Genomic DNA, 26,397 nt, shown 5'->3' with positions numbered 1-26,397 from the left:
GGATGGTTAACTCAGCTGGAAGTCAGAAGTCTTAACCTCTTGGCAAAAATACCATTAATTTTGCAGATTGCCTGAGATTGTTTCTTTAACATTCCAGTGAGCTTGTGCTCAGTGAGAGCTGTTCAGAGTAACTGTGAGCATTTCATTTTCTTCCTCTCCGTTTTAGTTGGGTAACTTAATTTGACCTGAATTAGGATAAAATCATGTAGACTCTTTCAGCCTTCAGGCTGAGAAGTCCTGCAGGATTTGTATGCTTGGATTATGTTTTAGGATACTAAACCATGCTTACATTCATGAAAGTTAATTTGCTCCAGCAGATATATTTTTGTCCTGCATGTCAGCAGCCCGGTCTGATGTATATTTTGTTGTTGTTGTTATTTATTCATTAAGTTTTCTAAATGTTTAACAGCTTATAACTTGTATGTTTCACAGACATTCCCCTGTTGCCCTCCATCTCCTCTCTGAACGCTGTGGATGATGAGGAACCAGGAGGCCCATTTTCTGTCCACTGGCTCAACAACAAAGAGCTTCACTTTACTTTAGCCATGGAAGTCTTTCTGCAACAGCTTCGAATTAGTGTAGAGCAACAGAACGAGTGCTCCAATGAAGGTAGAGAGAAATGATTTGGATGAGTCAGTAATGGGTGTGTGCATGTGAAGCTGTAACAACAGTGACAGTTAAAGTCTAACCTTTAGAATAGAATTTAACATATTGTTTGGCTACCATGATTTGTATTCTTTTCCAGAGCCTGAAAATGAAGATGACTTTGAAGAAGAGGAGAACAGACCAAGTGAACCCCAAGGACCAGGAACAGTGGAGCTGCCTCTGGCAGCAGTGGAGCACCAGTTGGATGTGCTGTTAGAGGAGTGGAATAAAGGGGCCGACATGCTGTTCAGTATTCATCCCATGGATGGCTCTTTGTTGGTCTGGCATGTGGACTGGTTAGATGAATACCACCCAGGCATGTTCAGACAAGCTCAGGTACTTTGCTGCTATTGTTCTTTATATAGAACAGTTGTACATTCATTCTGTTTGTTTCATGAGAGTATTCCTCCAGTTTCTTTCCTCTTTATCTTTTATAGTCTTATTTCAGAGGTTGATACACAGAGAAACTGCACAGTTAGCTGCACAATTGGTCTTAATTTAATCTCAGTATGGATTTTTCCTCTATAATAAATAAATGAACATAAATAACTGTTATTGAAAATGCATGTTCTTCCAAAAGAACACAAAGTAAAAACAAGTCAAGCACCCCCTTGATCAGGACCTGATACTGTGCCTGCGTCTGTCCCATGCAAGCTTGAAATGTTCTTGATTGGTCTGAATAAGAAAGTCTTTGTTAAAAATACAGATACTACAAAATTTTAATGTCTAGCACAACAGCAGGTGAAGAACTTGTCCCTCAAAGTGGGTCGTCATCCGTTGTTTGGAAGTACTTCTGATTTGGCACAAGTAACATTAACTATAAAGAAATCATCTGCAAAAAGTGCTGTAGAGTTAACTAGTCTGTAAGGCAAGACTACTAACTTATATTCAGCCTCCTGAAAACATGCCAAAAACTGCAGTATTATTAATGCATGAAGGCTAAGAAAAACAATGCAGATGTTGCCAGCATGAGTCATTCAACCTCATCTGAGACATTTATAAAAGCAAGCCTGTACACCACATCTGCATAACCATCTAGCTCCCAAAGACGCACTAAAATCATCCATCTAATCACAGTTTATTTGGGCAGAGACAAGTGTCCAGTAAACACAGTGAACAGTAACAAAGGCTTTGGAGAATTGGCCAGCATGCTGCTGTTATCTATTCTGGAATTATTTTTCTGGTAAAACCTACACCATATGCAAAACATTTGCTGCTAAGTTTTATTAATCATGCAGGTACAATCGATGGGGTGAAAGACTTGATTTTTCTTCTTAGAGATTTACTTAATTTAGGTCAGTGAGGAAGTTCAGTATTATTTTTAAGCAACTATTTTACATTAGTGGAAATACTGCACAACATAAAAACAAGTTTATGTTTAATGAAAATTGTAATTAAAACCTTTTTTCCACTATAATCAATAAATAACAGTGATCTCAATATTGATCAAAATAATTGTTAATCATTTGACCATAATCATGCAGCAATCAAAGGTAACTGAATTCTGAATTCTGCTCAAAATATAACTTTAACCTTTAGATTAAACAGTTTTCTATTTAGTTATTTGTTTATATTCAGAATTTCAGAAAGTGCTTTGTGGGAAATCATTAATTTATCATCAGAGTAAGGTTGTGATTTATTTTCACAGTTGTGATGGTGTACTTGTTCTAATGTCTTCTCATCTGGCGACTCACACAAATATATTGTACTTGTCTATGACTTCATATCAAATTCAGACATGCCCTAGTGCATTTTTATGAGCAGTAAAAATAATGAGGACAGAGAATCTGGTCATTCAGGCACAAAACTGAATCTCAGGTTTCATTGGCATTCATTTTTTAGGCCTGGCTGTTTTAATTAGTTTAATTAGTCCTCCTCTTTAAATCTGAGCTGCAAATTACAGTCACTTTTGATGACATTGCTATGACATCTCTTTCTGTCTCAGGTGTCGTTTGCATCCCGCATTCCTGTAGCGTTCCCCGCAGGTGACGCCATCTCCCTGAGCCAAAGTGTGGTAATGTATGCCTGCAACAAGAACGTGGATCTAGCTATCCAACATGGCAGACAGCGACCGCCTGGGAGCACATTGCCTCAAGCCAAATCTGCTCTAATAAGCTACGGAGGTCAAGGAAAATCTGCACCCAGCAGTAGTCTTCGATTAAGCATATTTACCCCCAATGTCCTTATGATCTCCAAACATGCTGATGGCTCTTTAAACCAGTGGGCAGTCAGCTTTGCAGAGGACTCTGCTTTCTCGACTGTGCTCAGTGTCTCTCACAAGTCACGGTACTGTGGTCACCGCTTTCACCTCAATGACCTGGCCTGTCACTCGCTGCTCCCTCTTCTCCTCACCACCTCACACCACAATGCCTTGAGGACGCCAGAGGCAGACAGCATCTTGGTTCCTCCAGAGGCCTCCTCCTCTGGTTTTTCTCATTCTGCATCTCTATCTCGTGGGTCACGACCCACGCGGGTGTCCCTGGGTATGGTTTCCCAGGATCCCAATGCGATCTACAGTGAGCTGATTTTATGGAGAGTGGACCCCGTCGGCCCGCTGTCGTTGTCAGGCGGGGTCTCGGAGCTTGCTAGAATCAATTCTCTCCATGCATCAGCATTTGCTAATGTAGCCTGGCTGCCCACACTCATTCCCAGCAGCTGTTTAGGTGAGAAAATATTATTACTGGTCAGATTGCTAAGTACTTTATTGTGTGTTGCCTTAGCAAAAAGGCAGTAATGAGATTTTTTTGTTTGTTTTGGGTTTTTTTGGGGGGGGGTTTGTTTTTTGTTTGGGAGGGTTGATTGATGTGAAGGATTGTTTATTGTTATTGTTTTCTATATAGTTAACTATGTCCAACTAAGAGTAGGTCTGAGACGAGTCTCCATGTGTGGTTATTAGTCCACTTGACACATCTACTGTGCATTGTAGATAAATGTACAAAAGCAACTTACTTTACCAAATGACTTCAGATTTTCTGAATTAAACATGAGTGAATGTTAAATCTCAGTAGTGTTCGCTTGACATATTTATTTAGAAAAAACAAGCATAATAGTGGTAACATTCAATTGTTTTTCTTTTTAGGTTTGTACTGTAACTCTCCTAGTGCCTGCTTCGTGGCAAGTGATGGCCAATCACTCAGGCTTTATCAGGCTGTCATTGAGGCTAAGAAACTTCTGAGTGAGCTCTCCAATCCGGAAATATCAGTAAGTGATCAAGCCTGACAATTTTCATGCACATTAATAGCAACACTCAGCCATTTATAGAATCTGTCAAATAATGTACGTCACTGTTTTGCCATTTTGTTATTACTAGTGTTGGCCTGAGATGACTTGGAGAAAAATGACTGTAGGCGAAATTATATAACATGAAACATTAATTGGAGTGAAACATTTAAAACTCAGGGAAAAAAAGTAGTATGCAGCAAGAAGAGGAGAAATTGTTATATAAATGTTTTTGGGTTTGTTTGTTTTTTTTGCATTTCTTTTATTGCGTTTACTATGCCACCTGTTAGCTGTCAGTTGCAAGATGTTAAGTGATTTTCAAATTGGTAAAATAATTTGCTTGCATATTTAAACTGTGTAATACTAATTTATAAATGTATGCAGATGATTTTTTGTGTGTGTTTGCCACCTTTCAGAAATATGTTGGGGAGGTTTTCAACATCATCAGTCAGCAGTCCACAGCAAAACCAGGGTGTATTATAGAACTGGATGCCATTACTGACTTTGTAAGTATACACGGAGTCCAAGAGAACCGAATTGTTTTCTCACACTAAACAAAGTTCAACCTCCTTTATTTGGGGACTTTCTGATTGTCTCATCTAACAGTAGACAGACATTGTCAGAATCTTTGAAGGTTTTCCCCTGAAAACAAACCAAAAAAAACCCCCATTGTTGACTTGCAAACCATTTGTGGCATGAAGCATTCGGCAGTGGCCTGAGTCGCTGAAAGGTCAACCACAATAATAAAAGGCAAAAAAAACCTCCCTCGTCTCCTTAGGGTGTGCGTGTCTTTGTGCATGTACTATTAATACAGCCTGTGTCTATGTCAGTGTGTAGACAGAAAATGATGTTCAGAGTCTACATCTGATGTAGTTTGACAATATCTGCTGCTGTTCTCTGCAGCAGGGGAAGGAGACACAGCTCCTGCATGTTTTTGAGGAACATCTGATTCTTGGCACTGAGATAACGGAGAGCATACATGAAACTCCCGACTCTCCTCGCACGGGTAAAACCTATTTTTCCTAGTTTTCATGCCTGTATTTAATAGCAGCTGCTTGCATCTTTCATTAAAAAAATCACTGTGTGGGTTTCTCCCCCCCTGCAGCCTCCAGTAAACCAGCCTTCTCAGCCCGCTTTTTTCTGGTGGTGGTAGAATTAAGCCCAACAGGTCGCTCACTGCTCCACATGTGGCATCTCCATCTTGCTGCTCGACCAGTCACTATGGGTGGGTACTTATACACTCATACACCCTAAAAGTTGGGTGATGTAAGAGAGGTTTTCTGCCATCCTGTCTAACCTTAGCCAAAATAAATGATTGCAGACCATAAAGGGAAGTTTTTAAGGGTTAAAAGAGCTGGAAGCGTTGCAAAATTATAATTAGTAACTAAGTAATAACTTTATCACTGTAGATGCCTTGCATTTTTTAAGTTCCAAGTCCAGATTTGTCTCCCTTGCAATCTTTATTACAAGTCTGCTGTGTAAAAGTTGTAAAATTACTAAAAGTATCTCTAATGATTGAAAGAGACCTCCAGTATCACAGTGTGCTTTAGCCAGATGGTGATTCATCTGTTGAAAGATTTGTTTTTATAGATTTTTCAAATAATGACTCTGATGAAGTGTAGTAATGGTGAATGGATTTGACCAAGCCTAAATGTTCTAAATATATTCCCACTTTTTGTATGCCCACAGAGGAGACTGCAGCTCATAAGGATCTCACCACGACTTCTCCCTTGAACAGCTCTCAGTTTGTCTATGACGCACCCAGTTCTCCGGTAACTCAGAAGAGTAAATCCTGCACTTCCAATCTGCAGAGTGCCTGTCGTCTCAGCCTCACAACACACAGGCTGTACAGCCAAGAGCTGGCTCTTCCAGCAGAAGTGGAAGCCATCAGTGTTACTCCCTCGGCAGGTGAGGGACAATGAGGACAGGCATTCTTATTCCAAGGACGCAAAGCAAAACCACTTTCTTTCCTTATGCATATTGATGCATGCTAAGGTTCAATGTTGCAGCTTGAACCTAAACTCTAAATAATTGATCGGCTAGCTAATGATGGAAGAAGTTACTCACTAAAGTCATTTTAGGCATTAAATCTTATGAAATATCATGAAATCACATGAAATTATTCAGACATACCCACCACACAATCGGTGCAGTACTTAGCATTTTTTATTGGCGAGACTTGTCAATACAGTAAGCGAGACATAACAGTTTGTGCAGCATTTTCCTAACGGGATGGTTCAATTTTGATATTTAGAGAAAGCTAATATGTAGTCTATATGCTATATGTAGTCATGGGACAACATCCATACACACTCTTGAGTAAACCCATCAAAAATGATTAAACCGTTGCGTATAAATGACATCTTACCCGTCTGAAGTAAAGTGCACATCGTAGTTTCCTTTTATTTCACCATCAATGTCCTTGTATTGGGGATGATTTATTATAAGTAATTAATGACGTTTCCTCTGTTGTGACATGTGATTATGAATTGATGAAAAACGTTATGAGTGGAATGTAAGAATCACAGAAAAACACTTAAAAAAGAAAACAGCTGAAAGCTACCAACAAACTCGGATTGCCATCAGAACTCAGTTGATAATTATTAGTGTTTGATCTGACCTGTGGTATCACAGGCTCTGTCTGCATCATGTAAAGAATTCCCCTTGAAGTTGAGTTGTTAATGATTTTGATGAGGCGGTGTAAACCACCAACCACTGTGTCTCTTCCAATGTGTGATGTTTATGGTCCATTGTTGGTGCTAGAGTGTCGAAATACCTGATTGTGACTTTGCTTTCTCCTGCACTTAAATCAATTTATAATGTACACTTATTTTCTTTTCACAAATGAAGTGGTTTAATGCTTCTATAAGATTAGTTTGGATACAGTGAGAACCTAAGACAGTCTAAAAGAGGGTGCTTCGTGCAAAAAGTGTATTGGATTTTATTTTTCTCTTTATTTTTCTTTAGGTTGTTTACTAAGGCAGTGGTGTATTTTTGTGAACTGAGTTATAATTTAGTGTGTACTTGCACCTTAATATGAAAGAATGCATTCAGGCTTGTTCTGTGTTGAACATGGTGCATAAATGTTTTTTAGGTCAAGGTTTTTAGGTCAAAGTTGGTAAGATTGTGGCAACACTGTTAAGATAAAAATGAGCAGGGTGCACAGTGAGACAGGAAGCCGACTTGTAGATTAAGAAAAGCGTGTATGGCTGAAAGAGGCCTGAGTAAAAAGCTGCTGCTAACATTATTGGAATGAAACATAAGAATAGACGAAGGCAATCTTTTGTTTCGTTTACATTGTATTTTTTTTTTAATATATCTGCCAAATGTTTTCAAAATTGAATAAATCACAGAAATTTAACTCTAATGATATTATAGATCAAATCTTTCTTTGCTAATGGTGCATTACTTTTCTTCTCAGGTCACCTGAGTGCGTCATGTTCTCTTCCAGCCGGCCACGTGCCTTATCTCCTTGCTACTTTCTGTTCTGATGGTAAGGTGCGCTTCTGGAGGTGTAATGTCATGACAACAGAACCCCCCACTGTGGACAACTTGGTGTACCAGTGGGAGGAATGGCCTCTCCTGGTGGAGGAAAAACTTCCCAGCAGCAGTGCAGTAAGTGTGCCAGGCCGGCCCATTGAGGTCAGCTGCTGTCACGCTGGACGGTTTGCAGTTGCCTACAAGCAGATGCCTAGCACACCTCTGAACCTATCTCCTCATCTGAATGCTCATGGACCTCTGACTTCTCCCCCAGCCTCTGCATCTTCCCCATTTGTAAACTACAGCACCACCAACACCCACCTGACCCCGACCCTTAATGTGCCGCATAGCCCAAAACCCATTCACAGCCCTAATGCAAGCACTCGAGAGCCGCTGGTCCACATTGGCATCTTTCAGTGCGAGTCCACTGGTGGTTCGCAGTGGATTCTGGAGCAGACCATAGTATTGGACAATACAGACCCTATGTCCAGCTATCCTTTAAGTAGTAGTACCACTGCAAGTGCCAGCATTCCAAGTAACATGGATTTATCCATACAAAACGAGAACTGTCTTGGTTCTACTGGTAAGAGTCTGGTTCACTTGGACTGGGTTTCCCAGGAGGATGGATCACACATTCTGACTGTTGGCATTGGGACAAAGATATATATATATGGTCGTCTGTCTGGAAAGCCTCCAGATCTGGGAGTGTCTTCTGATGCTAATAGAGACCAAAGCTTGTCTCGCCTGGTTCTGCTTCGATCGGTCAGTCTGTTCTCCTCTGTCGAAGGCTCACCACCTATCCCAGTCTCCCTGTCCTGGGTACGAGATGGAATCTTGGTAGTTGGCATGGAGTGTGAAATGCACGTGTACTCTCAGTGGCAGCCTCCAGCACCACCCAAACCGACTGTCACAGTTGCCCAGGACAAAGACATCAGCAGCAGTGTTTCCTCCATAGTCTCAGCTGTCAGACAGTGCCAGGAGGAGGGTCTCAGCCCTGGGGCCCCCACTTCTTCACTTTCTCTTCCCAAAAAGACCCTGACACGATCAATGACGAGTCTGGCTCAGAAGCTCAGTGGGAAGAAAACCGCTTATGACTTACCTGTAGAAATGGAAGATTCTGGTCTTTTTGAAGCAGCTCACCAACTTTTTCCAACTCTACCCCAATACCACCCTGTACAGTTGCTAGAGCTTATGGACCTAGGGAAGGTAAGTTAAATAAATTACTCAATTACTTTTTGTACTCAGTCTTTAGCAGTAATAGGCTTTTTTTTAAGTGTAAGTCTAGTCTCCAATTACTTTTGAGCTTCTAAAATGGGAGGGATTGTGTGTAAAAATGGCTCTAATTCCTGAACAGTTACTGTATTACTTTTGTATATTGTAATACTTGAATTCGAGCTGAAAGTCTGCTCTTCAGTCACATCTTGATTCTTTGATTTGAAATCCACGGTGGTGGCAAGAAACTACAAAAAAATGTCATTGTCTAAATACTTGGACCTGCGTGTGTATGTGTCTGATCTATTTGTGTATTGTCAGATGTTTTTGCTTGTGTGCTCTATCTTTTTTCCTTTGTCCCCTGTGTTCTTTCTTCCAGCTTCCTTTTCTGTGTGTCTCTGCTTTCAATATCCTGCTCCCCGTCTCTCATTTCCTGTTTTCTTTCGGTCTTCAAGATTACATTCTGTCTATTTCTCTCTCTATCCTCTTTACTCTTGATTCTCTTCCCCCCCCCCCCCCCCATTCATATTAGTATTTATTTATTCCTTCCTCTTCCCCCCCCCCCCTCCCATGACACTGTTTTCCAACTAAAAATAATGTAGTAAACTTGTATATGTTCTTTAGTCCATCTTTGTGTTTGAAGTTAGATTGATTTTATTTTTCTTTAATAAAATAACATTAGGACAATATAATCTTGCCAAATTTACTTTAGTTGATGCTATAGGTTCGTTGTACTTCTACCATTAACTCTGCTCTTATAAAATTATGTCATTAATTTCAGTTGAGAATTGATTAGTGTATCTTTCTCACTGTCTCTGTTGCTACCTGGGACCTAAAGGATTACACAGTCCACACTGCACCTGTTCAACATAGTCAGTCACTATAAACTAAACCACAACAGAGTAAACTACCCACTCACTGTCCAGTGTAAACCTTAAATTGTTTTTAATTGTTTATTGTCTTTTCATTTGTAAAAACTCAAAAAGATTTTAGTGTGTGGAATATCCAGATAACTTGTCGTGTACAGATCAAATTTCTCATCCAATATCTCTATTACATCAGAGCCATTGAGTAAGTTACTTAATCAATGGCTCTGTGTGGCATCAGCTAAAAGGACCAGTGAACTGCAGGATATGAAACCTGAGCTCATTTTGTATTAAACTTCCGGTCAAATCTAATTACTCAGTAATTGAAGGACCTTGAATGCCATTTCAGATCCCTCTTTAACCCCTGCGTGGGTACACAGGATGCATTTGTCGATGATGTGTTTGACTAAATTGGATTGAAGTATTAAGTAGCTGGCTTCCAGTTACCTGCGTGTTGCTTCAGCTAATGGAGCTTCCAGTGTAGTTTCTTGAGATTTCCTGACAGAACTAAGTGCTGAGTAAACTGTATAATCAGTACATGCCAAAGTCTGCTATTTGGTATCGCTACAATATGTTTGAAGCACCAAAGAAGCATTATTTATGGGCTGTTTAATATTTTATTAAAAAAAAACTTTTAATAATAGTTGTCTGATTTCCACAATAGCTTAAGCAGTAGTAAGGTGGACCGATACAATTAAAAGCCATGAAAATTTCCAAAAACTGCTTTTGTTGTGGTTGCTGAACAAAATCTGAAATGTATTCTGATTTATTATGTTGATATTGTTCATCTGTCTTCAGGTTCACCGTGCCAAAGCTATCCTCTCCCATCTCGTGAAATGCATTGCTGGAGAAATCATAACACTTCAAGACAGTTCCACCAGTCCCGAAAAACGTGTGCGGTCTCGAACCATCAGTGTTGGGGGCAGCACAGCCACGGATCAGAAGATGTTCAGCAAAGCAGAGAACTCGTCCGCTGACTACACAGAGATAAGCTCCATCCCTCCACTGCCTCTTTACGCCCTTCTAGGAGCTGATGACGACACACCAAAACCTGGTGGGTATATACAGCATGTGATTTGAGAATAGTGGTCCCTCACTATAACGCGGGTCACTTTTCGCGGCCTCGCTGTTTCTCGGATTTTTTCTGTGCAATTTTGCATGCTTTTTTTTTTTCTTTCTTTTTTCTTTTTTTTTTTAACAGCGTGTTGTGTTCTCCGTCCTGATTGGCTGTAGACCATTGTCATTCAGTCTCCTCCGTGCAGTGTCTCCTGTACAGTCACATTTACATAAATCTTTGATCGCTAGCAGTGTGACTCTGAAGTGCTGTACTGTTTGTACGTTTTCTCCCCAACAAACACAACAATATCAACAAAACATTTTGTACTGTCAAAGGCATGTGCGGTAGCCTGAAAACAGGGTTTGATCTTTGGTTTCATTCTATAATACTGGACTTAGTTTTCTACAAAGGTTTGAACTTTGAGGGTGTTTAAACAAGAGAGAAAAGTGTGAAAATGTTCATGCCTGTCTGAGAAAAGTGTATGAAGTGTGCCAGGCAGCAGGAAAAGAGAAGGTTATGGATGTAATGAAGGACGAGATGTAGAAGGCTGTGTGATAGAAGACGATGCAAGGGACCGGGAGCAACTGAAAGCAGAAGAACAAGAAGACTTGGTGAACAAGAACACTCTGCACCATGGGTACAAAAGCATAAGCCTTGGCTTTTTTGTTTTTCTACTTTTTGCTGCTGTTTTTGCCTTTTTGTTTTCCTTTGTTGACCTGGCACTCTGCAGGTGAAAGCATTTCACGACTAAGACTGAAGCCTTATTCACACAAGTCTAATATTATTATTTGAGACTTGTTGTATAAAGCTCGTTGAGTGCTCAAGTGGAATAGCAAAGTGCTATAAAAGAACCAGTCCATTTACCGTTTATCTTGGGACCTCTATGTAATGATTGCAGAAGTCAACTGTGACCTGATTCAAAGTAAATGTTCCACAGCTAATAACATAACATACTTCATCAAACAAAGATGTTCTGTGATAGTATAAGTCCACTAATAATCAGGATGTCACTGATTTCTTTGATATTTTCTATAAACAGCATTATGGATGCTCTGTTGGCAGTTGAATGAAAATAAATGAAAGGTAAAAGGCGAGCTTGAATCCATCAGAATAACAAAAGTCAGAAGCATGACTTGCTTGGCAGCATTTTGTAAAGAACTTGTTGCCTTTTTTTTAACATGCTCGGCAGTTATGTGGCAGCTTATTAATATTAATATTAGTGCTGTCAATAGATTAAAAAAATTTACTAATTAATCTCACAATTTTCTCTAATTAATCGTGATTAATTGCAATTACTTGATCAATAGCCTGGCTAGCTGGCTTTTTCAACTTTATATTTAAGCTTGTAACAGACATTTATGCAATATAATGAAGTAAATGGAGAATAAACACAAAGAATGTGTGCTTAAATTCAAAGAGAATTTGAATAGTTTTAGCACAGGTTCTTTTTAAAACTTTTTAAAAACCTACATACTAATAGGTAAGTATACACTAATATATAATATATATATGTTAGTTCTTTCAAACAATTACAATTTTTAATCGGACTCATCACAGGGTTACTGTAGATTAATTTTGATTAATCACAATTAAATATCATTCATTTTTAATCTACGTTAATCACATTTCATTTTGCATGAGCAAACAGACTCAGAAAAAAAAGGGAAAATATATGCATTTAACATGTTTATTGAACATCTTGAACATTCATGTTAACAAAAAACTCTGTAAACACTCTCTCTCTGTCACGCTTGGGGAGGCACTTAAAGTCCTTGAAACGAGGAACCAAAGCTATGTAAAGCAGCGGTCCCCAACCCTTTTTTGCGCCACAGACTGGTATATGCCCGACAATATTTTCACGGACCGGCCTTTAAGGTGTCGCGGATAAATACAACAAAATAAAACTAGTACCGGTACGGGGGAAAAAAAAGTTTTATCCACAACACACGTGAAAAGACCCAGGAAAACCGAGATAACGATAAAAAAATAACGCTAAAAACCCTGAAAACCATACATTTCACACCCGAGCCTCAACTCTCGCGGCCCGGTACCAAACGACTCACGGAACGGTACCGTGAGGTAGACTTACTGAGTCCCCGATGCTCCGTGAGTGGTTTGTCGGAAGCTGGATGACGTGTTAGCCAAAGTCCTAGCAGCATCCCCGACTAACATATGCTTTGCATCAATGTCATATTTTAAGCTGCAAGTGCTTCGGTGAAAAGAAAATTCCTTTTTGCACAATGTGATTGGTTCAGCTGGCCGTTACTCCCAGATCAACTGCCCATTTGCGCATGTGTGAAGGTAACTACTTGGACAAACTGCCCGAAATGTGTGGACAGAAATATTTCAGGGATTTTGAGTCATTCTGCACTCCAGATGCATTAATAGCGTTAAATTTTTTTTATCGCATTAATCATGATGACAGCTTTAATAACGTGTTAAGTTTGACAGCACTAATTAATATTAATATTAGGTCCCCAGGGGTATCGAGAGACGTCAGTAAATCTGAGTGAAACACAGACTTTTCATGCCACGTGAATATGCAGCATAAAACGTAGATGTTGGGGGGTATTTTTAAAGGTCATACATAAAGTCCCTTGTTAACACCAATCCCATGTGAATAGGGCTTATTCCTCTGGAGGCAATAACAGCCCTGAACATAAAGCTAGACCAGTGGTGACAGTTTGATAGTGCTGAATTGAAAATGAATGTTTATGACTTTTTGAGAGTATGCCTGCATATTTGTCAGAAATCAAAAATGTTCTGCAGATATGCATTAAAGCAGGTACACAAACAAGAACAAAGAAATGGTATTTATATTGTAAAACCAGTTACTATTATTAACCACCTCGCCTTAAGGTGAAGAAACTGAGAATAACAACTACACTTCTTTCAGATTTTCCCTCATTATCTGTCTGGGGATACATGGTGAAAAGAATGAAAGCAAATGCATGTATACAGTTTTGGGTTGTTGTTTTTTTTTTTTAAAGCTCTCTGATATTTTAATCTGCCATCTTCCCAGCAGGAGGATACTTTTCTTCAGGCCTCTTGTGAAATACTTGTCTCATGTTATTTAACTCTGTCCTACACTTCCTTACAGATAAAGTGGGCAGTGTGAGTGGAGATAGTGGGCATGGTTCCAGCCACACCGATGCTTATGATGAGCTCTTTCACACACCCAACGTGATGGATCTGGACCCCCTGGACAGTGATCAAGAGAAAACAGGAAATAAGGTGAGCTCTTTCGGTATTCCATTGTATAGATTACAGAAAGCATTAATCCAAACTGGGACTCTCTCCCTACCATTCAGTGCATGCAAATGACATGACTGTTAATTTTCTAAGAAAACTGATTTTCTGTGCTGTTGTGAAAACTTTGTGACACTGGGTTCATTTAGACATGCAGACTCAGATGTTTTATGCAGAAGGATTTACTGCTGCAAGATCAATAATCGACATATTATCACCCAGTCCTGAAAGCACTTGTTTTTTGGCAAGCGGTATTCATATTAATTCTAGAAATTTGCTTTAGTACGATATAAAAATAACACATTTTTAACCTGTTTATGCTGGCCCATTTATATGCATCTTTGGTGCACACATCCTTGGACCAGGGACACTGCAGTGAGAATAAGACTCTTTCTGAAAGGTCCATCAGCTCATTCCTGCCTGCTGTGTCACATCTGGCTAAAGCTCCTTTTTACGGCAGGAAATGTCCCAGTGCTCCTAACAGGCCGTCTGTTCTTGGTAGCCAAGACATGCATCTCAAGGTTTATTTTAAATTTACTCCTGCCTGAAAAAGCAGGCCAGTCGAATCTTCATGATGGGCCTTATTAATGCATTAAAAATCTACATTATTAACTAATCTCTAGATTTTTGAAAAAAAGGTTACTGCATTTGAAAAAGCTTATATAGTCAGTTTACACATAGAATATCATGCTTATGTTGTGAAATTGAATCCAGTGATGCTGTATTCTGCTTTGTAACATTATTGACCGATTCTGTATTGTCTTTTGTAAATTGGAAATATCAAACAGTGAATTTAACAGGTTGGCACCTTTTCTGTCTCCAGGTTATAGACCTGTCCCAGTACAGTCCTACATACTTCGGTCCAGAACACGCCCAGGTTCTGTCCAGCCATCTCCTCCACTCCAGTTTGCCAGGATTAACTCGTATGGAGCAGATGTCTCTCATGGCACTGGCTGACACCATTGCTTCTACAAGCATAGACCTCAATGACAGCCAGGGCAAGAGCAAAGGTACTGCAAGGAAATGATAACATAAATACAGACTTTTCAGATGGGTAAAAATTTAGTAAATAAGCTCTGTTATCATTCTTTTTACCTCCAGGGGGAGAGACATTGGATGAGTGCGGTCTGAAGTTCTTGCTAGCTGTCAGACTTCACACTTTCCTCTCTACTTCGCTGCCTCCAGCCCACAGAGCACAACTACTGCGGCAAGGTACAGTGGTGTTGTTTCAAACTCTTTTATGTCAAATGTCCTTCAAAAATGATGCGAGGTCTTGATTTTGAGTCTTTTGTGAACTTCTGCTTTGCTGCTTGTAGTTTTATAGCCCTGTTATCACTGTAATTCCTGAATGGGCAGAAACAAAAGTTATTGACATTTTTGTTTTTTACTGCGTTCTGTCACAGTAATGTCATCGCCCCTTGTAAAAATAGAGATTTATAATTTCCTTTTCCTCTCTTTGCAGGCTTGTCAACATGTCACTATGCCTGGGGTTTCCACTCTGAAGCTGAGGAAGAACTCCTGAACATGCTACCTGCAATGCAAAAGGGAGAGCCAACCTGGCCTGAGCTGCGCTCAATGGGTGTTGGCTGGTGGCTTCGCAGCACTAACAAGTTACGCAGATGCATTGAAAAGGTGAGGCGAACAAGTTAGCTGTCGGATCCCAAATGCTAATCCCTGAGCCAGTGCCACTTTTGTAAATTGACTTATTTGAAGTAGAAATTTTCAGACTATAGTTGGTTATAAATCTGCGTATTAAAGAGTTTGCTTTTTTTTAAATATCTTACTAAAGATTTAATGATCAAATAGTTCATGATCTGGTAATTTATGGGATCTACATGGTAATACATATTAGAAACTAGTTTGAAGATCATAAACACAAAATGGGAAACTATTTTTTGGTAATATCTTAATGGCTATTCCCATGAAAAAAAGAACAACGTACAGTGAACGATGTAACATCGGTTTTCGATTGTATTTTGCGGAGTGAACATTAACCAATAAATTGATTCAATTAATTTTTTTTATCTAGATTGCCTTTTCTTTTTTTTTTTTCTTCAAAAAAAAGCATCCGTATAATTTAAGCGTGCACACTTAACAGCTCTGAAGGATGTCAAATAGTATGTTAGGCCTGTTTGCTTCCTCATGGGTGTTCAGTTTATAAGTGAAATACTCGCAGGTATATGGGAGTACAGTTGTGCTGAGGCTGCTCTAAACTGCAGCATACTGAGTTACTCCCTAAAATGACCCATAAATTTGCAACTTGTTCTGTGGATAATGCTGTGTGGTGTGCGGTGGGAGAGACTGAATGTACTTTTCCTTCTATTTTGTCAGGTTGCCAAGGCTTCTTTTCAGAGAAATAATGATCCTCTGGATGCAGCTATATTTTACCTTGCACTGAAAAAGAAGGCAGTGGTTTGGGGACTGTACAGGTAAATGAAACTGGTGTGATTTTTGCATATGAAATACACATACAGTTATCACATTTGTTACTAGATTTAACCAAGGCTAGCTATGTTAGAACGCTGAAGACCAGTGAATTTAATATTTCTGCTTTCAATCCCTAATCTCATTCTCCCCAGGTCTCAGAAGAATGCTAAAATGACAGAGTTTTTCCACAACAACTTCAGCGAAGACCGGTGGAGAAAAGCAGCACTGAAAAATGCCTTTTCTCTGCTGGGAAAGCAGCGGTTCCAGCATTCTGCAGCCTTCTTCCTTCTAGCCGGCTCCCTTAAGGATGCTGTGGAGGCAAGTGGAAAACAGACATAAAACAGTGTTTCCAAGAACCATCTTTTTTCCCTTCAACACCTCCGACGCATCTCAGCTCGCTAAACCTCAGTTAGAAACCTTACTGCAGTATGAGTTAAGTCAAGTGCTCCTCCTTTTCATTTGCAAACTGCCTGTAACTTAGTAAGCGTTGGGGGTTTTTTGTGTTTTTTTTTTTTTTTTTTTTCCCTCAACAGTTCATAGTCAAGGGCAATGTTTAATGATCTATTCAAAAGCAGAGAAACCACATTGCTCAAAAACAGAGCACACCAGCAGTATTTCTGTGGTGTTCTTTGTATTATTAAAACACCTCAATACATTTCCACTGTGGTGTCTTTGTCAAAAGCTTTTAGCACAATTCTCTGAAGCATTTTTGATGTTGGCAATTGACTCTTGGGTGTTGCTGTCGCTACTTCTTTTTGGGTGAATTATCAGTTGCATGTTATCTCATTCATAAACCAGCATCTCTGACCCCCTTTTTAGACTCTACTTAATGCCTCTTACATTATATTTGGAGAGTGCTGGTTAGTTAATGTGAAAACATGTGTTTGTTGTGAATAGTGGTTTGAAAGCTTGGCGTCAATCAGTGCGAGCCACAGAAATGTCCAGAAAGCTGCTCCTGGTCATGTCGATTGTTTAACCTTTAATTTGTCAAGGTTATTTCTGTTTAGTGAGTCCCTGAAGCAGTGGGTCACATTATTTCATCTGCATGAGTAACTGAAAGCCCTTTAAGCATTTTATGGAAATAAGCACCACTCAGGCAAAGGGCTATCATTGACTTTGCTCAAGTCTGTCTGACTGGGAGGTAGTCTCATTGATATGCACCTCACACCTTCCCAGTTGGGAGCAACCACAACAACTAGTCACTCAGTTTTTGCTGTGAGCACAGGCTTTTGTTGTTTGCATTTTTGGCCCTTTCCTTTCCATTTTGACAGGTAAACAACAGTTTCAGATGATCAACACATACCAAGTCATATGTATTATTTATCTGCTCTACCTCACTCAGTCTTGCCAGTAACAGAATCCACTGCTAAAAAATACCTGGCTTCTTTGTCGTCCTCTAGGTGTGTATAGAGAAAATGCAGGACCTCCAGCTAGCGTTGGTGATCTCAAGGTTGTATGAGTTTGAGTTTGAGACGGCATCCACCTACAAAAAGATCCTCCAGAGACATGTTTTAGGACAAGACAAACAGGTGTGCAGACACCAAAAGTTGTTTTTTCAGTTTTAAGTGTATAATTTGAGCAAAATACCAAATGTTTGAATCCATAACATGAAAAAACGCAAGATGAGCCGTTGTAATTAGTTCATGAATTTCAGATTCCGGCACACCAAGACCCATTTCTGCGGAGCATGGCTTACTGGGTCCTGGAGGACTACAGCAAAGCCTTGGATACTCTACTTGAACAAAAAGCTAACATTGCCAGATCTGGGTCTGCTGAGAACCGATATGACACTGGTAGGTCTGCTGTGCTCTTTATGTTCTTTAACTAGAAAAATTCCATAAAAAAATATATTTGTAACAATAGATCTGTTACACTTGGTTTCACTGTCTGATTCACATTACTACAATCTTTTTCTTTTTTTAAGCTAATTAAGAGATCAAGAAAATAGGGCATAGTGAAAATTTAGGTTCATACACATACCATCATTTCTGACCACATTTGTTTTAATAGCTGTCTACAGTGAACTTTAGCTTTTCTAAATGGAGTTTCTCAGATAAATTTAAGTATAATATAGGAATCCAATCCAGTTTTCTGATTTTTATCTTACCACTCCTTTAAAATATAGAACAGTTGTTTCAAGGGCCATTTTATTTATGAATGGAAAAATGTAATTCAGCCAGAATCTGCCTGTCAAAAGATTCCTTTGTAAATTTCTGTTTGATATAGCCTTTGTTGTCAGAATATCAAAGGGCTGTCCAATATAGGTTGTCAGATAATAACACGAGGTAGACTGAAAGTGCTGCAGATTGTAATACACACTAAGGTTAAGTCCTCATTCACAACCTTGCAACTATTTTTGGTTCGTTAAGTGAGCTGAAATTGCACAAGGAACCTTCTGACCACAGAGCTCAATTTATTAAAAGAAATTATAACCAGCATGAATTATGAATGGATGAAGAAATGAACTTAAAGTGAACCTCACTTTGACTTAAGGGCCCAACCAGTCCCACATTAAAATGCTGTGACATGTGGTTGGTAAATGATGCTTCTCAGAGCATGCTTAGTATGGTTCTAGCAAAGGTAACACAGCTTATAAAAACTGCAAAACGGTTCTTTAACTCTGTAGACCTTTCTGCTGCCAGGTACTCTGACATTTTTATACCTCAATGAAAATGAGTGAACATGATGCTTCACCTCTAATTTAACTGTCAGTTTTTGAGCTTCCATCTACATCAAATCAAAATTTATTTATATAGCACATATTAAAACAACAATGTTGACCATAGTGCTTCACAGTCAGTAAAAGCACGAGACAATTAAAACAAACAATAAAACAGGACAACAAACAATAGGTAACAACACAACAAGCTAGAACAGCCAACTAGTTAGAATCAAAAGCCAAAGTAAAAAGTTTTAAGACGTGATTTAAAAGACTGGATAGACTCGGCAGTACGAATATGAACAGGGAGGTTATTCCAGAGTTTAGGTGCCACGGTTGCAAAGGCCTGGTCACCTCTCGACTTCAGTCGAGACCTAGGTTGTGCTAGGAGCATGTGATTGGACGATCTTAAGTGCTCTGCTGGGATTGTATAAGTCGAGTAGTTCAGAAAGATAGCTGGGCGCTAAATTATTCAGAATTTTAAAAGTGAACAAAAGAATTTTAAAATCTATGCGATATTTAAAAGGGAGCCAATGTAATTTGGCTAAAATTGGAGTTATGCGTTCATAGATTCTCGTACCTGTTAAAAGACACACAGCTGCATTTTGAATTAACTGAAGCTGGTAAAGAGAAGAGTGTTGGAGGCCCAAGTAAAGGGAGTTACAGTAGTCCAATCTGGATATGATAAATGCGTGGGCAAGCTTTTCAAGGTCCTTTAAAGGAAGGAACGGCTTTGCTTTAGATATCTGACGCAATTGGGAAAAGCTGTTTTTTTTTACCACAGTGGAGACCTGTTTCTCAAGTTTAAAAGAGCCATCCAGAAACACTCCAAGGTTTCTTACAGTGAGCGAGAGATGGCTAGCGAGAGGGCCTAGGGAATCAGCTAACTGGTCTAGCAGAGTGCGACTACCAAAGACTATGATTTCGGTCTTATTCTCGTTCAATGTAAGAAAATTATGCGATACCCATATTTTAACTTCATGCAAACAGTTGAACAGAGGTTGCAAAGAAGCAGACACATCGGATTTCAAAGGTGAATAAATCTGGATATCATCAGCATAACAGTGAAAGGAGATGTTGTATTTTCTAAAAATTAATCCCAAGGGCAACATGCACAAAGAGAAAAGAGCAGGACCGAGCACGGACCCTTGAGGCACACCACAATAAATAGGGGCAGAAGCCGAGGAGTGTTGCCCCATAGCAACAGAGAACGACCTCTCTGAGAGGTAGGATTTAAACCAAGATAAAACCGTACCTTTGAGACCAACAACATGTTCCAATCTTGATAGAAGAATGTTGTGGTTAACAGTGTCAAAAGCAGCAGTCAAGTCTAGTAAAACTAAAACCACGGAATAGCCAGAGTCAACGGTTAAAAGAAGATCATTAAAAACTCTAAGTAAGGCTGTCTCTGTGCTGTGGCGAGGTTTAAAACCAGACTGAAACTTTTCATTAATACCATTTGCATCTAAAAAGGTCTGAAGTTGTTTTAGAACTACCTTTTCCAATATTTTGGAAATAAAACGGAGTTTAGAGATCGGCCTGTAGTTAGTGAGACCATTAGGGTCAAGATTTTTCTTTTTCATAATAGGTTGCACAACAGCATGCTTAAAGACAGACGGTACACAACCTGATGACAATGATGCATTCAGCAGAGATAAGATACAAGGACCAATAACATGTAAAGCTTCCTTAAAGAAACGAGAAGGAAGAATATCATGCGGGGAACCAGAGATTTTGAGATGATCAATTATATCTTTTAAAGCAGAATAAGACACTGGCTCAAACTGTTGAAAGACAGTCAAGCATTCAGAGGCTGGAACTGGGTCTAAAACTGATGATGAATGAGATGGATGAGAAGTCCTTAGAGCTGAGATTTTTTCAGAGAAATACTTTAAGAATGTATCACAAAGAGCAGGGGAGGCATCCCTATAAGTGGTAGTGCGAGGGTTTATCACAGAGTTAAAAGTATTAAAAAAGGCTCGGGGGTTGTGGCTATTAGTCATAATAATGCTAGACAAAAAGGCAGGTTTGGCAGCTTCAACAGACTTTTGATACTTAGATAAACAATTATGGAGGCTGTCCAGAGAGACATGGAGTTTGTCTTTCCTCCATTTTCTTTCAGCACGACGACATTCACGCCTAAGGGCGCGAGTAGTATCATTTAGCCAGGGTTGTGAGGATTTGGCACGTTTAATCCTCAGAGGTGCCACAGAGTTAAGAATGTCAGCGCATGTAGTATAAAAGAGGTTAGCAAGCTCATCCGCTGATAAAACCCCATTACAGTTAGCATCAGAGAGGGGAGAGTCAAGGAAAGCATCCGTGACGTGAGCGATTGACTGGGAGTTAATAGTGCGCGTTTGCCACACAGGACCATCACTGTTCAAATTCACATCGCTACAGTATTAAATAAAACTGGGAAGTGATCAGAAATCCTTGCCGTGAACACTGGTGCCATCTTGTATTTGCATTCGAGTGACAAGATAAGGTAGTTTTGTCAGTCATTAGTTCTCTCATAAGTGCATACCTGAAGTTGTCTGAAGCTTTGACAGTGATTCAGTTAGGTCAGGTATAGTTGTATTTTGTTTTCCTCTAATATCACAGCTTGTCTTTGCAGGTATTGTTGCTAGGACTCGCCAAAGAAATAGATGAAACCGTTTTGTCTAACTTTCTGTCTGTGGCAGGTACCTCTTCTGTGTCGGCTTGTAACCCTGAGGTTTTCAACTTTTACACTTACCTGCGTACTCACCCACTCCTCCTTCGCCGGCATTTTGGCTCATCAAACAAGGCAAAAGTTGGTCTGACTGCTGAGGTTCGCAGCGCTGACTCCATCAGCCTGGATGAGAGAAGACTGTTTTTCACAGCTGCATATGCACATTTGCATGCAGGGTGCCCTATGCTTGCACTCGAAGTCCTCTCCAAGATGCCCAAAGTCCGCAAGCATTCTAGACCCCAGGATGATACAGGCAACACTGCTGAGCTCAGTGTTGGGAGTAGGAACGGACAAGCATCGGACCCGGATTGGTGTCAGTCAGCTCTGAATGGCTATGAGTCAGATGGCAACAGCTTATCAAACAGCCGGTCGGATTCAGTGTTAAGTTTCGATTGGAGCCAGCCGTCAGTGGTAGTTCCAGATGAGCCCCTAGAGCTGAAATGGGATAGCGACAAAGATGATGAAGAAAATGATGAGGATGAAGAAGAAACTAAAAATGGCAAGAGTGGCAGTGGTAGTGTGTTCCACGAACCAGTATCTCTGGTTGAGGAGAGCGAGGACAGCAATGATTACATTGAACCGTCTGATGATATCCTGGTGACTCAACTGAAATTTGCAGCGTGCTTGAAGATTATGACCAATGAGCTCCGGACACTGTCAACAGGGTACGAACTGGATGGAGGAAAGCTACGTTACCAGCTCTGCCTGTGGTTAGAAAGAGAGGTACTGACATACACATATCTAAACAGCTTTGCAAACTTTGAGGTCAAATTTCATTTTTCTTTTTTTTTTTTTTTAATGTATTTATTCATTCATTTGTGTTATATAACAAGTCTTTCTGCAGACTTGAAGCCACGCAATAAAACTTTTGTATTTTACATAATGCCCACACATCTCCTTCTTGCCTTTATGATTATTGAGCATCTTGTCTGTGTGCATATAAATGTTACATTTCATGGATGAGGAGCGCCTTGTTGATTAATTGATTTTTAAGATCGGATTCTGTTTTGTTTTTGTTTCTTTTCCCCTCAGGTGGGGGCTCTCCAGCATTGCTGCAGCTATAAGCGTTGCCTGCCAGAACTGTCAGTCCAGGGTGATGTCCCTGTTTCTGGGTTAGTGGAGGAGGAGCAGGTGGGTGTTGATAGCTGGCTGCTTGCTATATTAAAATTAAAACAGCAACGATATCTAATGACGTACTTTGAAGAAATATTATCTCTGTTTGTCAGACATGCATACCCAATTATATATACTTACCCTTGCACAATGCACCTACTGTGTGTTTACAAATTACTTTAGAAAACCCACTACTTTTTTTTTCTCTATTGTTGATAGACCACGTTAATATATACCATTTCAAAGCATGCTGCTTTTTGTTTGTGCCCTACCCAGGTGGGTGGATTTACAGAAAGGCTGAATGACTGTCTATAAAACTAATGAAGTCTGAATGTTTTTGCCAGCCTGGGAGCCCCCGTGGTGACAGCCACAGGAGCAGGAGACACTGGCTGCAGAGTAACCAGCCCTTACTGAGGATGTTTCTGAGTTACTGCAGCTTGCACGGCTCACATGGAGGAGGTCTGGCCTCTGTACGCATGGAGCTCATACTGCTGCTTCAAGAATCTCACCAGGTAATTAAAATGGCAACTTTTCTTTCAGTTGGAGCTGTTTTGTCAGTGAATGAATGAACAATAGTAATATTGTTTTTTTTGGGGGGGGGGATTTGATATGAAATGTTTAGTTGATTACAACATAATTATAATTCAGGTGATTCAGAGGAAGATTTTCTCATGCTTTTCTCTTTGATTTTGCGTTTATCAGCGTGTTTAGAATTAAACATGAAACTGTTTTTTGCTCATTGATTACTAGTGTTGGTCTTCATGGATTTAAAAGTGACAAAAGTGATAGCTTTAAAGTTTTCTAACACTGCCATGTTTCTTAGTTTGTAGTTTTGGTTTGGTTTTTCAAAGGGGCTTCTTGCAGTAATTTATAGTCTTATTAATTGAGTCTTAAGCAACAAGTCAAGAATAATTAATTATGACTGTGCTCTCTTTATGGCCACTCTGTTGTCTTACAATACTTGAATACTGCGTCATATTTAAAGCAGGTCTTTTTCACTACAGACAGTGAAGTATTCTGGGCAGTATAATCCGCCCAGAGTTTCCACTTAATTTAACTGAAGCATATTCTCTTTGAAGGGAATGATACTGGGCAGATGAGTCAAAGAGTACGCATGATAGACGGAACATGAAGCCATCTGAATAACTTGTGTTAGCACACACCACCACGCGCATGCACACACCTCGTTGTTGTGCCCAGGCAACTGTCTGCACACTGCCAGCAATAGGCCGACAGGCTGTACTGATTCCTGGAGCTCCTAAGGGAGGGTCGTGCCTCAGGCTGGCGATTAGAGAGTAAAATTTTAGGAGGTAAACAATTCAATGAGCCAACATGGGAACAGTGCTATTAAATGTTAGCACAAGTGATGATTTGAGATAAAATTGGATTATTTTGTACAAGCTCTGCTCCCATGGTTGTCAAATTTAAACTTTGGTGTCAAGGAAATTTTTGCATTTTTGCTTTTGCCTTGACTTCAGTCAGGGTGCAGAGCTTCTGTTAAGATGGTGACAGCTGAATGTGATTCATCAAGAGTGACGAACATAAGTCTGTGGTATTCTTACACACAGAGTCATATTCAGGAATTTGGTAGATACATAAAGAACCAGACATCCCTCCAGTGCCAAAGCTTTCTTTTTTTGCTCATTAACTGTCATTCACACAAAATGTATGTAGAAATCATGTATGACATTTACACGAATTGGCTCATCTTGTCATTATAGCTACAGAAAAGGCTGTGCTGTCAAAGGTTCAAAGCAGCTCCCCTCTGTTCCTTGTTCTTTTAGTGAGGTGTCTTTCTTTCTTCATCCTAAAGAAAGAAATAAGAAAGTAGAATCCATCTACATTTTCTTAGTTTGCTAAGTTTACTGTTGTGTAACCTTAGTTTGTGTCCTTGTGTATAGGTGTGGGGGTTTGTATTTACTATGATAGACATCTACAGATGTACCATAATGATTTGACACTCATCTATGACATTTGTACCCAGGATGACTTCATCCAATCTGTGGTGACGGTGACTTCACAGCCCACCTCCATCCCTCTTTTGATGGCTTGTACAACCAATGTAAAGACAGTGGTGGCCAATCCACTTGTCTATTTGACCAACCTGACTCACGACATCCTGCAAACCATCAGTGCACTCGATTCTCCTCCACATCCAGATGTTGTTACCAACGAGGTGAGACAATTAATTTCCTCCTTATCCAGATAATTAAGAGTTGATTTTGTTGTGTTATGTCTGTAGGTTTATATACTGCATACTGTTGTGGACATATGCTTTTTATTTGGATTATGTGTGTGCCAAACCGTTGAAAGATGGAGAGATGTTGCATTCAAATAATATTAAAAACTGTAGTGAGCAGTTTGTGTTTTTGCACCAACATATGTGCACAGTAGAGGTTTGCAACAGTTTTAACTGTGTAGTTTTCTTGGCATCCATGAAGTTTATTAGTAGGGCTGCACCGAATCCTGTGAAAACCTCTATACGACACTCTTCTCGCTCACATTGCTTCTGTTTCTTTGGGGTTTATGGTCATTTGTTGATACATAGCTCTCTTAAGGTCCCTCCACAGCATTTCAGGCAGCCTGGTCAGTCTAGACTAGACTGGGCCAAAGCAACACCTTGATTCTTTTCTTTTTCTGCTGTGTTAGGGGTCACTGTTCTGACATGGTCCAGTATGGATTGAAGCTTAAGCTGTCCGACAGATGCACTCTAGAAAAATATGGTATTTAAAAGAGGTCATGGTAGACTAAATGACTGAGATCCTGTAGCTGCAAAATAAGCTAAGCTCACCTCCTATCCACTGTCATACGTATCACCTGGTATGAGGTGCTTGCTTTTTGTTTGTTTTTTTGGGGGGGGTTTCCATGCGTTATGCTAGACATCTCCACTTTTGGTCTCATCTGTCTAATGGACATTGTTACAGAAGTCTTGTGGTTTGTTTAGATGTAATTTTGCAAACCTGAGCCATGCTGCCATGTTCTTTTTAGAGCGAAAAGGCTTTGTGCTGGCAACCCTTCTAAACAAGCCATAGTTGTTCAGTCCTTTTCTAATTGCACTGACATGAACTTTAACATTTAACATGCTAACTGAGGCCTGTAGGGTCTGAGGTGTAGCTCTTGGGATTTCTTTGTTTTACAATTTCTCTGAGCATTGCACAGTCTGATATTGGGGTGAATTTGCTGGTACATCCTCTCCTGGGAAGAATGTGGCATTGTGTTAACACACACCTGAATGCGCCAGACCAGCAAACACTTCTGCTTTTATAGAGGTGCTCACACTTGCTAATGATCAAGTGTTGCACCTGTCTGCTATTTGCCCTCTCAGTTCCTCTAAATGTACATAGTTTTTCAGAGAACCGCAGTCTTGTGAAATCTTGTATATTGATCTTTTATATACAGTATATGAGACTGAGCTGTAAATAAACCTATAAATGTCAGGAGACTTTGCAATACGTAACATAAGAATAACCTGGGGTAGTAAGGCAAATGTTAGGCAGTTTTAATCAGAATTGATGTTAATAGATGGTGTGTGTGTGTGTGTGTGTGTGTGTGTGTGTGTGTGTGTGTGTGTGTGTGTGTGTGTGTGTGTGTGTGTGTGTGTGTGTGTGTGTGTGTGTGTGTGTGTGTGTGTGTGTGTGTGTGTGTGTCCATGAGTGCTGATTGCTGCCTTATCATTAAACTTGTTTCTAGAGAGATTTTGGTTCATTTTGCAATATTTTGAGTCAGAATATATTTGCTATGCTGCATATAGGAGGCTGTT

At 39.8% G+C, this 26,397-nt stretch overlaps 1 protein-coding gene across 6 annotated transcripts in view; it reads left to right on the top strand.

The window, feature by feature from the left end:
• The window catches only part of dmxl1 (Dmx like 1), a 63,621-nt gene that overhangs the window by 13,068 nt on the left and 24,156 nt on the right, over positions 1-26,397 (top strand). For all 6 annotated transcript variants that reach the window (XM_086314803.1, XM_086314800.1, XM_086314804.1 and 3 more), the window contains exons 11-32: positions 433-609; positions 746-981; positions 2,591-3,308; positions 3,725-3,846; positions 4,281-4,370; positions 4,768-4,870; positions 4,970-5,089; positions 5,554-5,772; positions 7,286-8,550; positions 10,221-10,476; positions 13,580-13,713; positions 14,552-14,738; positions 14,830-14,940; positions 15,191-15,360; positions 16,060-16,157; positions 16,308-16,473; positions 17,556-17,684; positions 17,810-17,948; positions 21,496-22,247; positions 22,557-22,655; positions 22,982-23,149; positions 24,622-24,813. In XM_086314803.1, the coding sequence (XP_086170929.1) occupies positions 433-609; positions 746-981; positions 2,591-3,308; positions 3,725-3,846; positions 4,281-4,370; positions 4,768-4,870; positions 4,970-5,089; positions 5,554-5,772; positions 7,286-8,550; positions 10,221-10,476; positions 13,580-13,713; positions 14,552-14,738; positions 14,830-14,940; positions 15,191-15,360; positions 16,060-16,157; positions 16,308-16,473; positions 17,556-17,684; positions 17,810-17,948; positions 21,496-22,247; positions 22,557-22,655; positions 22,982-23,149; positions 24,622-24,813 (5,651 nt within the window). The remainder of the gene's footprint in view (positions 1-432; positions 610-745; positions 982-2,590; positions 3,309-3,724; positions 3,847-4,280; positions 4,371-4,767; positions 4,871-4,969; positions 5,090-5,553; positions 5,773-7,285; positions 8,551-10,220; positions 10,477-13,579; positions 13,714-14,551; positions 14,739-14,829; positions 14,941-15,190; positions 15,361-16,059; positions 16,158-16,307; positions 16,474-17,555; positions 17,685-17,809; positions 17,949-21,495; positions 22,248-22,556; positions 22,656-22,981; positions 23,150-24,621; positions 24,814-26,397) is intronic.

This window comes from Aulonocara sp. 'chitande type north' Nkhata Bay, linkage group LG12, assembly GCF_057382095.1.
Source record: "Aulonocara sp. 'chitande type north' Nkhata Bay isolate Kocher_YH1m ecotype deep benthic linkage group LG12, A_spYH_male_GT1.1, whole genome shotgun sequence".
NCBI classification, from domain to species: domain Eukaryota; kingdom Metazoa; phylum Chordata; class Actinopteri; order Cichliformes; family Cichlidae; genus Aulonocara; species Aulonocara sp. 'chitande type north' Nkhata Bay.
Note: the sequence above shows the minus strand (reverse complement) of the source record. Positions and strands in the feature narration are given on the sequence as shown.